The sequence below is a fragment of the Leucoraja erinacea genome, chromosome 27 (assembly GCF_028641065.1).
Source record: "Leucoraja erinacea ecotype New England chromosome 27, Leri_hhj_1, whole genome shotgun sequence".
Lineage (NCBI taxonomy): Eukaryota > Metazoa > Chordata > Chondrichthyes > Rajiformes > Rajidae > Leucoraja > Leucoraja erinaceus.
In genome coordinates this window covers 16,731,792-16,743,836 of record NC_073403.1, presented here as the reverse complement: position 1 = coordinate 16,743,836, position 12,045 = coordinate 16,731,792, and the positions used below count along the sequence as shown (strand labels likewise).

General features: G+C 44.4%; 1 protein-coding gene across 1 annotated transcript in view; it reads right to left on the bottom strand.

The window, feature by feature from the left end:
- Positions 1–12,045, bottom strand: part of dhx8 (DEAH (Asp-Glu-Ala-His) box polypeptide 8) — a 42,817-nt gene that overhangs the window by 26,283 nt on the left and 4,489 nt on the right. Inside the window, exons 3-9 of the mRNA XM_055657189.1 lie at positions 10,009–10,084; positions 8,346–8,431; positions 7,163–7,263; positions 5,121–5,456; positions 2,659–2,803; positions 1,730–1,933; positions 528–615 (exon numbers count right to left, since the gene is read on the bottom strand). Of these exons, the coding sequence (XP_055513164.1) occupies positions 528–615; positions 1,730–1,933; positions 2,659–2,803; positions 5,121–5,456; positions 7,163–7,263; positions 8,346–8,431; positions 10,009–10,045 (997 nt within the window). The 5' untranslated portion in view covers positions 10,046–10,084. The remainder of the gene's footprint in view (positions 1–527; positions 616–1,729; positions 1,934–2,658; positions 2,804–5,120; positions 5,457–7,162; positions 7,264–8,345; positions 8,432–10,008; positions 10,085–12,045) is intronic.

The window sequence follows — 12,045 nt, the reverse complement described above, 5'->3', positions numbered from 1 at the left end:
CTAATGGTATGAATATTGAATTCTCCAATTTTAGAGAATTAGCCTACAAACAACATCCCTCACCGCCCAGTATCTGAAGTTTCTTGTAGCTCCAAGTCAAGCCACTTAATAGGAACGTTTGTAAAAATGATCATTACGGCAAGAAAATGCAATGATCCACAGATAAATCTTGCAAAGTAGGTGACAAGAGAGAGTGTGTACATATCAGACAGGGTAGTTGTCATGCAAAGATCAAGGCAGCATGGCGACGAGACTGATGGGGAGGAGAGGTTGTGGTTCAATTAGAACTGAGACTAAAATTCCCGAATTTAAGATTCAGGCAGCTGAAGGTATGGCTGTGAACTGATCACCAAGCATGAAGCACCAAACACAAAACTGAGATTTAACAATTAGTGCTTATTTTCCACTCAATGAAATGAACATTGGATCACAAAGCAAAATATAAGCTTCAAAAGGAAATCAGTGGGAGACAAAGGGATGGTTGAGGTTTTGGGATAAGACCCTGCACCAGGAAAAATGCATCATACCTTCTTCATCATCAACTTTAGGCAGGATTCCTGTTTCTTCATCAAAGTCAGGATACTCTTCCTTTGAGATAACATTTGCTGCAATCATCTAAAATATTAAATGTTCACGCATAAAAAATGTTAGACAAAAAATCTTGCTTGCAAATGTAATTTGTTCCTGAAAAATACAATGGATCAAACTTTGCTGGCAGCTTCAAAGGGAAACAATGGCATTCAGTGACGCCCACACTCTGGCAGTCTCACTCAGATAGACAGATCCCAGTGCATCAAGCACTCTGCTGCACAGCTGAACTCATAAGAGTGGAGCCATGTCCCAATAGCAGTCCCCAACATCACTCTGAGGTATCCATCCCTCGGTTCCTCTGCCCTACAGACCCGGCACACAACTAGAGACCCCAGTGTTTAGAATGGTAGCTCCTGGCATGAAAATTAGTGAGCAATGAAAAGTTGATAATTTTATAGGTTTCTGATTTTTTTTAAATATAATTGAACTTTACAGTTTTCATGGGAGGCATGCATCAGACCTCAGCTTTGATTCTACTGAACACTGTGAGAGTGTTGCAGAGGCAGGGCCTCAGCACTATGCTACTAGAGGCTTATTTGATACACCTCAGGAATCAGCACCTCACACCCTCTGCATCCATTCCAGGAAGTACAGGCAACTGGAGATTTCAGGTGGCCATGTGGCTTCTATCCATTTGAAACCAATGATTACTTGATTGAAAGAAAGAAACAGCATGGAAACAGGTCCTTCGGTCCACCGTCCACGCTCTCCATCGATCATCCATTCACACTAGTTCTACTTTTGCATCCACTCCAAACACATTGGGAGCAACTTAGAGGGCAATTAAGTTACAAACCCACATGTCTTTGGTATGTGGGAGGAAACCAGAGCACCCAGAAGAAACCCACACAGAGAAAGGGAGAACCTACAAACTCTACACAGTCAGGGTCAAACCCATGTCTCTGGTGCTGTGAGGCAGCGGCTCTGGCAGCTGCCTCACCGTGCCACTCATTATGGATCATACATTATGAATTATGAAGGAAATCACAACCACAGGAAAGTTGTTGGCATCGTCTCTTTGTTAATTAATTATTTCTGAAATACCAGCTCAACACTAGCTTCAAAAGGTATTTATTAAACAAACTCCAATAATATTATGTTTGCCATCTGACAGGTTAATTTCTTAGTGAGGACCCACCTGCTTGATCTCCCATTTCTCTGGATCGGAGATTTTAGTGAGCCGCTTGCGTTCCAGCACATCATCCTCTACCTCGGGAGTGTTGACTAGTGACAAGTTGCTGGGTCGATCAGGGTTCCTCATGGCAGTTTCCTCATTGCTTTCACCACCAACATTACGCCGCCGGTTTGGATTTAGATCCTCGCCAGTCTCTTGATCTACATCCTAACGATTAAACCAGATTCATATTAACTCAGAGCAGAAGTTCGTTCTTTTCCCCAAAATTAGACTCCAAGCTACAATCACGATGGTCTAATGAGACACAAGGAACTACAGATACTGGAATCTTGTGCAAAAAAATAAAATGCCAGAGGAACTCAGCAGGTAAGGCAGCTTCGGTGGAGGGAATGAACATGTGACGTTTTGGGTCTGGACCCTTCTCCAAAATGGGCTGAGTAAGGGTTCTGACCCGAAACTTTGGATAAAGGGGAAATCCTTTAAAACCGAGATGAGAAGAACTTTTTTCACACAGAGAGTGGTGAATCTCTGGAACTCTCTGCCACAGAGGGTAGTTGAGGCCAGTTCATTGGCTATAGTTAAGAGGGAGTTAGATGTGGCCCTTGTGGCTAAGGGGATCAGGGGGTATGGAAAGAAGGCAGGTACGGGATACTGAGTTGGATGATCAGCCATGATCATATTGAATGGCGGTGCAGGCTCGAAGGGCCGAATGGCCTACTCCTGCACCTGCTTTCTATGTTTCTATGAAACACCGCCTGTCCATTCCCTCCACTGATGCTGCCCGACCTGCTGAGTTGCTCGAGTACTTTAAGTTTTGCTCAAGATGGTCTATGTTTTTATTACCCTGACACATGCAACAAGCCTTATCTAGTTTTGAACATTGTTTAAAAATTGCTCTCAAAGATTTTCATTTAGAAATTATTTGTAATTACCTTCATACTCAAGCTTGTTTTGGACCCAGTGAACGATAACACTTTAATCTTTACTCTTTGACCTTTGCTAACAACATCAGCAACATTCGCCACACGCCCCTCTCGGCGCAGCTCGGATATGTGGACCAAGCCTTCCCAGCGTTTTCTTAAAAAAGTGCAAAAAAAAAATATTGGCACAGCGACAACGCAATGATTAATACACATCTATATACAATACGCATTACAGCTTTTTTGAATAAAAACAGAAAAACTACATTTTTTTTAAATCAGTTCATGCATTGACACAGACCTGAGGAATGGCTGGTATCTGAAACATCCAAGAAAAACACAGATAAAAAAATCAATAGGTAGGTTTGCGATTTAAGTGTTTCCATAAATTAGTAATAATAATAATTAGAGACATGATCTACATAATCCTGTATAAATTCTAATATCAAGCTTCAAGAAGCATGGGAATAGAACACCATATCTCAATCATGATATCAAGAACAGATTTAATAGATCTAAAATATGTTTGTGGCTGCAGGAGTCAGTACTTTAGAAGCTATCCTAAGAAATCACATGTATAAATTCATTTGCAGGATAAATGACTAAAAATGTAATTATTGTGGCCTTGTCAAACATAAGGATTAGCACTACACGCTACGAATCCCAGCTGTGGAGACACTGGTATCGTTGTCTCGTTGTAGGACATAGATCATTCTTTTATTCTGGATTTTTAACTTATGTATTGTGTTTTTAAAAATATATAATTTATGATGCTTTTATGTGATATACTAAGATTTGATATGTACTTTATGATATTTAATATGCAATGCATTTTTTTAATGTAATGTTGCCCCTTGTATGGACCTCGAGTCCGTAATAAAGTTTATTATATTATTATTAATAGATGGTGGAGAAATGAACTTGCATAATTTCCTGATGTACTTCAGTCACAGTATGGCATGCTTCGTTTCTCACCCTACCCTTTCTCACTCCCCACCTAACACCCTAACAGCAGCCCCTGCACCCTCCAGAAGCTTTGTATGTAAGGCAGTGTTTCTCAAAGAAACTAAAATATTTTTAATGTAATAAAAAAAACTAGTAAGTAAGTTTTATTTATATAGCACGTTTTAAGTCAACTCGCATTGACACCAAAGTGCTTTACATAAAATAGCTAATAAGTTTCCATACCATAGAAAATGGTTAACAAAAAAATAAAGAAAATGGACACAACACATTATATAGAGTTCAACACAAACGTCCCCCCACAGCAGAATCAAAAATTTCCACTGTGGGGAAAGGCACCAGAAAGTTAAGTCCTCTTCCTCTGAAACACCCGAGGTCGGGGCCCATTTGTGGCCTTGCAGCCAGTCCGATGATTTTCAGGGTCCTCTTGCCGTGAAGATGGAACTCCGGCGTCAGGTGAAACAATTCCTCAAGCGGCTTGGAAAGTCTGGAGCGGCTGCCTCATCCCTGGAGACCGGAGACCGGAGCACTCGTAGCCCTCAGGCCGCGCCGGTTGGAGCTCCGACCCCGGCGAACTCGATCCCTGGCGCTCCAAATCCAGCGCCGCCCGCGGCCGTACGCCCGCAGCCCCAGCTCCGCGATGTTGGGAGTCGGCGGCCACAGCGCTCCGGAGCTTACCACACGGCAACCCGGTAAGGCATCGCCCGCTCCCTGTTGGTATCCCAGCGCTGCACCGCCTCCGAAGCTGTAGTCCCGGCCGGTCCCGACAGGAAACGCCGCTCCACTCTCGATGGCAGGCCACATAAAAGAGCTCCAACTAACTAACAAACATTTTTTTTTAAACAGGACTTAAAATAAAAAAAGGTGAAGAGACGGACTGCGGGCAGGCTGCCATACAGACGGCGCCCACTCCTGCACATCCGCCATCTTAATACAAGTAGAAATTAATATTGTGCAGTTTTGAGCCTTGTAAATGTATAAAATTGCAAGAATCATGGCACTACCCTCAGCTTTAATTATTAGTTCTTGCATCATTTTCAAAAAAAATCTATTATTTTAATGACCCTGAGTAAACAAGGAGGCAACATGGTTGTCATTTCACAAAGCACTTCTGATTGTTCTAAGCGCTTCTGATGCCTCCTTACACCATCCAGAATTTGGGAAGTATTGGCTGAGCAATAAACATGAAAGGAAAACACTCCTCCTTGCAGCAATAACTGTAAGAAACTATTTGACAGAAATTAAAACACTGACAAGTGATTTGGCAAATTGTACACAATTGCAGGAAACTGGTGGAAAAGGAAAGTTCTGAGTGGTGTCTTAACAATGCAATGCTAAATGTCAGTGTCAATATCTTTGAACATTTCTCAACATGTTTGATTCATCCCCCCCCCCCCTCCCCCCCTCACCGCCATAGTTTGAAAAACTATATTCCCATCATTCTCATCCTTCTTATCAAGCTTCAAGACTGTTGCAACGATACCCATTGCTTCTTTAGTGCTACACCATACCTCAGACCCTCCAGCTGTACAAAACATCCAAACTGCATGATGCTAGTGACTTTGCCATTGTATATTTCCCCCACGGATGGCTCCTCAGGTGGAGGCCTGTCGACGTGTCTTTCTTTCCTTTTCTCAGAGCTCTTCTCGTTGACTCTGACATGTTCCTTATAATCTCGGCTCGGGCTCCGACTTCTGCTTCTGGACCGCCTGCTGGTTTTTCCTTTGTTTCGGTCTCGGGAGTGTGATCTAGACCTTGACCTGTGTCGGCGTTTCCGGTCTCGGTCTCTGTCTCGGCTACGACTACGACTGCGACTCCTTTTCCTTCTCCTTCCCTTTTCATGAGAGCTGTGAATGAGAAACACAATTCCACATTTAATAAATTAAAATAAATCATGACAACGTTGAAAGGACATTGAAAAACATTAGAGAGACACGCGAAAGGTCCAAAATATACATTTATTCTTTCATGTAGCTGATCTGAGTAACAACTCCAAATCCAGTTTAAGGTGGGAAAATCAGTGTAACACCCTCATTGAGAGGCAAAATCTCTGAGATTACAGGTAATATTTAGGTAAACTTCATTATGTTGGCCAACATTTGATCACCAGCCATATACCGATTTATACCTCATTTGTGAACCAAGTGCTTAAGGTGAACATGCTGAAATGGTTTCAACTTAGAGTCATCCATATTTCTATGGAAATTTACAACACAGGTTTGCCACATGGCACACAGAATGTAACAGAATGTACTTACATTTTAAGGTCACCCCAATAACAGCGTACAAGAAGATGTGAGATTCTTAAAATTTGCATCAACTACTCTCGAAGAAATTATATTCCATGTTCCAATCACTCATTAATTGAAGAAAAACTGTCTGATAAAAGCCAAAATAGGTCCTTTGCTGAGTTGAACAATAGTCTACCATCATAATTTATTTATCATTCGAAATAACACCCTGGATTTCTTCTTTATTTTATTCCTTCCATGTCTTCCTTTCAGTGACCCGATCCAAAAATGACTTAATTTGAAAGAAAGCTTCAGATATGATTTTGGTACGTTTTGCTTCTCAACTGCGTGCTGCTTCTGCTCTATTAAGGATCACAAGCTTGCCCCCTTCCGGACAGGTCCCTCTTCCGCCACTCCTCAACTCGACCACCCGCAGGCCCGAGGCTTCACCGCTGGAACTCACCATGCGCCCGACCTTTGCGTGGCAGAGACCGGGGACTCCATTATTGCCAAGAGGAGCATCACCAATTCCACCTCATCACCTCCCCAGCTGTTCACATCCACATCAATGTTCTGCGTTTTCCAGGATGTGGAGCTTTTCTCGGTCAGAAATGTCACCTATGCATTTTCACCTGAGATGCTGCCTGACCCGCTCAGTTACTCCAGCACTTTGTGTCCCTGTCTGCTTGAGCCCTGCCTGTCACTCTACTTTTTACGTGCACATAATAAATATGATTTAAAGAGAGTGGTGTTAAAAGTTATATTGTTCATGAGAATGAGTTCAACCAAGCAAAAATAGAGTTGTGTCGAAGAGGAACTGGTTAGATCTTTGTTTAAAGAGTCCTTATGCAATTCTAGAGTGAGGTGGTGATGTAGAAGAATTAAACATCTGTGGTGAAAATGAGTTGCTTGGGACCAGGGAAAACCCTGCCTGTGAGACAATGGGTTGATGTTTGCTGTTGGGACAATGGTCCATAGGGAAGTATGAGGAGGTGTCAGAGAACTAACTTTCATGCTCTGCAGGGCATTTAGTCAAATGTGGAAAACTTTAACCATCTCCCAGTGACTGAAAATACACTATTTGATTACATTCACTGAACAACAGGAATCCAGGCAGAGTTCCATCTTGTTACCCATGTGCCCAACTTTCATGGTACAAAGCTGTAGCTACCCCACTGTCACTGCAGCTCAGTACAACAGTAAACTGACCTAGGACATTCAGTCTGTACTCTTATTGCACATTATTTGATGTATGTTTCTCCTGATCTATTAAGAAAAGCAAGTTATTAAAAAACATTTAAAAGGAAACTGCAAAAAAATACCTGTGTTTGCTTTTTTTAATATCATTCTTTGTTGGCATCAAAGCCTCAAGTTCTTTCAATGCATCTGCAGCCACTTTCATATCAGCTTCATCCATAAAAGGCTGCAAAACAAATCGCAGGCTTAGTTTCTAACAACTGAGTACTTTGAACGCAGAATCATGGGAGAACACCTTTCTACGATTCGTACAGAATATTGTATTGTTTGGACATATTGCACAGGCAGATGTTGTATTTATAGAATACCATTAGATGCAGGGATTTCTCCAATGATTTTATTTGTGAACACCTAAAAAGACAACAATTTGACTTGCATAGAACAGTTCAGCTGACGAACAGGCTTCTTCATCTGAACATGATGCCAAGACCATCTTTTATCTATCTATGCATAATCCTTATGCCTCCATTCCTTGTATATCCATATACCTATCCAAAAGCCTCTTCAATGCCACTATCATATCTGCCTCTGTCAACAATGCTGGCAGAACGTTCCAGGAACTCCTCACCTTCTATGTAAAAAATGTTTCCCTACATATCTTCTTTAAACTATGCCCCTCTCACCTTAAAGCTATGCCCTCTAGTATTTGATTTTTCCGTCCAGGGAGAAAGGTGATGACTGTCCACCCTATCTATGCCTCTCATAATTTTATATACTTCCATTAGGTATCCCCTTAAACTCTGGAGTTCTGAGACTAGAAGTGACATTGCGTGAGAGAGAGTTTAGTCCAAAATTATACCCAAGAAACAAAGCTAAGATGATCCAAAAGCAGGGACCAAAGCTTCATTTTTTGTAAATCTAGTATTATATCAATGATAATATTAGCTAATATATATGACTAATATTCCAAAAACTCCTTCAAAATACCTAAGATGTCGACTGTCTGATTTGAGAATGAGATAAGTGTACTTAGTAAAGAAATACGAAGTGTTTCAAATCTAAACTCTGCTCTGATGAAAAGCCACCCTCAAATGTTTATGCATTTTCGCTCTCAAATCCCAACCCTGTCCACATTCAATATTTCTCGTTTCAATTTCCATTCAAAGATGAAAATTAGCCTGTCGAGCAAAGTTATCCTCAAATGAATGTCACAATCTCAGCTAAATGAGAGAGAAGTTATAGACTGAAAAAAATCAGAAATTAAATTTCCATGAAGGGATCTTAGAGCGAAGCAAATGTCAAACTTACCCTTATTGATAGGTTATCCGGCATGCAAAGGGCAGGGTATAACTCTTTCATCTTCTCTTTTTCTGATTTTTGTTTTGGTAATTCCACTGTGGAAAAAAAACAAGAAAAATCAAGAATGAATAAAATTTAAGAATGTTGTTAAACGTTAAGAATACTTCTTGCCCTGCCTCCTCCCCTGCCACCTCCCATTCTCCCTCAGGGCAGACACATTATTCCTAACCCCACCCCCAGTCACCTTGCTCTTTCACCCTTCCCCATATGCTCATCACACATCCCGGAGTCCTAGATTTCAGCCATGACCACATTGAATCCGGAAGTGGCGGCGCTGTTGTACGGCTGCGGCTCGCCTGCAGTCCATCTGTTTTTACTTTTTTGTGTTGTTTTTTTTGTCTTGTTTAGTTAAATTTTTGTTTTTTAGGTTGTGTTATGTGCGGGGCGGGGGGGGTGGGGGGAGCTAAAACAGGGCTTTCTGTCTCTCCCTTCGGGGGAATGCGACTTTTTCTTGTCGTATCCCCCTTCTCTGCCTCCGTCCGCGCTGAGGCCTAATGGCGGAGCTGGCGGCCTCCAACCTGCAACCGACCGCGAGGCTCTGGAGGTAGAGCCAGCCAAGACTCACTAACGCGAGGCTGGCGGCGTTCGGACAGCAGCACGGTTCAGGACTCCGGTGAGGGCGGCCCAGCGCGGGGCTGAAACGCTCCGGTGGCAGCGGCACGACTCGAAGGCTGGGACGGCGCTCCCGTGGGGGCGGCCCGGCTTGGGGCTGGAGCGGCGCTCTGGTGGCTGTGGCGGCCCGGCTCGGGGCTGGAACGGCGCTCCCATGAGGGCGGCCCGGCCCTGGAACGGCACTCCCGTGGGGGTGGCCCGGCTCGGGGCTGGAACGGCGCTCTGGTGGCTGTGGCGGCCCAGCTCGGGGCTGGAACGGCACTCCCGTGAGGGCGGCCCGGCTCGGGGCTGGAGCGACGCTCTGGTGGCTGTGGCGGCCCGGCCCGGGGCTGGAACGGCGCTCCCGTGAGGGCAGCCCGGCCCAGGGCTGGGACAGAGATTCGGTGGCTGTGGCGGCCCGGCTCGGGGCTGGGACAGCGCTCCCGTGAGGGTGGTCCGGCGCGGGGCTGAGACGGCGCTCCCTTGAGGGCGGCCTAGCGCGGGGACGGTGCTCCGGTGGCTGAGGCGGCGGCGACCTGAATCCGGGTCTCAGCTGCGGGCCAGCAGGCGACATCGTCGGGAGCTCGCAGGTCACAGGCTAGTACCTGTTTTCCGGAGACATTTTTGTCTCCTTACCTCTAGCCTGTGTCGCTTACATTTACCCATCTACCAATCATCCCCCCCCCATATGTATCCACCTGTCACTTGCCGGGCTTCGTCACACCCCCACCTCTCTTTTTCAGCTTTCTTTCCTCTATCCTATCAGTCTATAAAAGGTTCCAGATTTGAAACATCGTCTGTCCACTTTCTCCACATGCTGTTGAAATGCTAAGTCTCTCCAGCACTGTGTGTTTTGCTCAACATAAAGAATGAAAAAGGAAACGAGAAAAGTAACCGTTTTTCAGGGAGTCAGTGCAGCTGGGATGGGTATACAGCCTCTTTTTGTGTTTGGAAATTCAATAAATCTATGAAAATCCAATCAACTGTGTGTGTACAAAAAAGAACATGCTGCATTCCTTACATTTGCTGGAAGTTGATGGTTTGGCTGGAGGTCGCATAGTCTGTATAAGACGTAACAAATTGCTGACGAGTGAATCCTAGAAAAACAACAAAAGTTATGAACATTAGTCAGTGCGAAGAATTAGAATCTACAACAAAACTAAATTTTGGGGGGAATTACACTTAGCATCAGTACAACACATATACATTAGTGAAGACACAGGAGATTGCAAATGCTGGAATATAGAACAAAATCAGAAGGTTGGAAGAACTCAGCAGGTCAATCAGCATCTGTGGAGGCAAAACTGCAGATCGACGTTTTGGGTCAAGATACTATATCAGGAGGGAACAGGAAAGATTCCCAGTATATTGCCATTGCCATGGAGAGGCCAAACACAAATTGAAAGAACATCTCACCTTCCACTTTGGGTCAGTTACAACCCATTGGTATTGATAGTGAATTTTACAATTTTCAAGCTATCCATACTGTGTGCTCACCACCCATACAGATGCACCGGGCCATCTGGTTTTATTCTCCCTTTGTTCATCTCCCCATCCACTCACCACACCTGGTTCTATCTGCCAAAGATAGACACAAAAAGCTGGAGGCTGGAGTAACTCAGCAGGACAGGCTGCATCTCTGGAGAGAAGTTACAGACACCGACGTCACAAGGGGGGGGGGGGGGGGGGGGGGGGGGGGGGGGGGGGGGGGGGGGGCGTGAACCCTCGGAAAGCATCCCGACCAGATAGTATGCCCGGTCAAGTTCTCACAACCTGTGCAGACCAACTGGCTGGAGTTTTTGCGGACATTTTCAACCTCTCAAATACTGATGTGTGAGGTTCCCACCTGTTTTAAGAGGACATCAATAATACTGGAGCCCAAGAAGAGTAAGGTGATGACTATCGACCGGTGGCACTAACGTCCGTGGTGATGAAGTGCTTTGTGAGGTTGGTTATGGTGCATATCAACTCGTTCCTCAACAAGAACTTCAACTCACTGTAGCTTGCCTACCGCCACAACAGGTCAACGGAGGATGTGATCTCACTAGCTCTCCACTCTGCACTGGACCACTTTGTCAATAAAAACACACACGTCAGGCTGTTGTTTAAAGACTACAGCTCGATGTTCAATACCATCATCCCCTCTAAGCTGGTTACCAGGGCTGAAGATGTCCTGGTTGGGTTGCTCCTGGGCCTGGCCAAGTTGGCCATCCGAGATTCAAGGCGCCAGACGGTGGAGGGCTCTACCCGAGCCGGCTGCCTGCCCCTTTTCCGGGGATACGTCCGTGCCCGGGTGCGCATAGAAAGGGAATACGCCCTGTCTACGGGCACCCTGACGGAGTTCCGCGACCGCTGGGCACCGAGGGGGGTTGAATGGATCCTGTACAAGGATTGCAATATAGTTGTTTAGAAGTTGCTTAGCATATTTGTTTGTCTTGTATTATGGTGGTGTTTTGGTTTATTGTATTGTAAATACTATTTTATTTGAATAAATATTTGAATAAATATTTTTGATTTAAAATTAAAAAAAGCTGGTTACCAAGCTCACGGAACTGGGTCTCTGCGCATCCCTCCGCAATTGAATCCTCGACTTTCTCATCAACAGACTGCAGTTTGTTCAAATTGGCAGAAACACTTCTTCCCCCAATAACGATCAGTACGGGACCACCTCAAGGCTGTGTGCTCAGCCCCCTGCTCTACTCATTCTAAAGTCATGACTGTATAGCTGGACACAGTGCGAACTCCATCTTCAAGTTCGCCAACGATACCACTGTTGTTGGACGAATTACAGATGATGATGAGTCAGAGTATAGAAGTGAGATTGACTGATTGACCAAATGGTGCCAGCACAACAACATGGCTATCAATATCAGTAAGACCAATGAACTGATTGTGGACTTTGGAAAAGGAAGGATGAGGACCCACAATCCCGTTTATAACAACAGAACAATGGTGGAGAGAGTCAAAAACTTTAAATTCCTGGGCGTGCATATTTCTGAAGATCTTTCCTGGACCCAGCACACAATTATAAAGAAAGCACTTCAACACTTTGACTTCC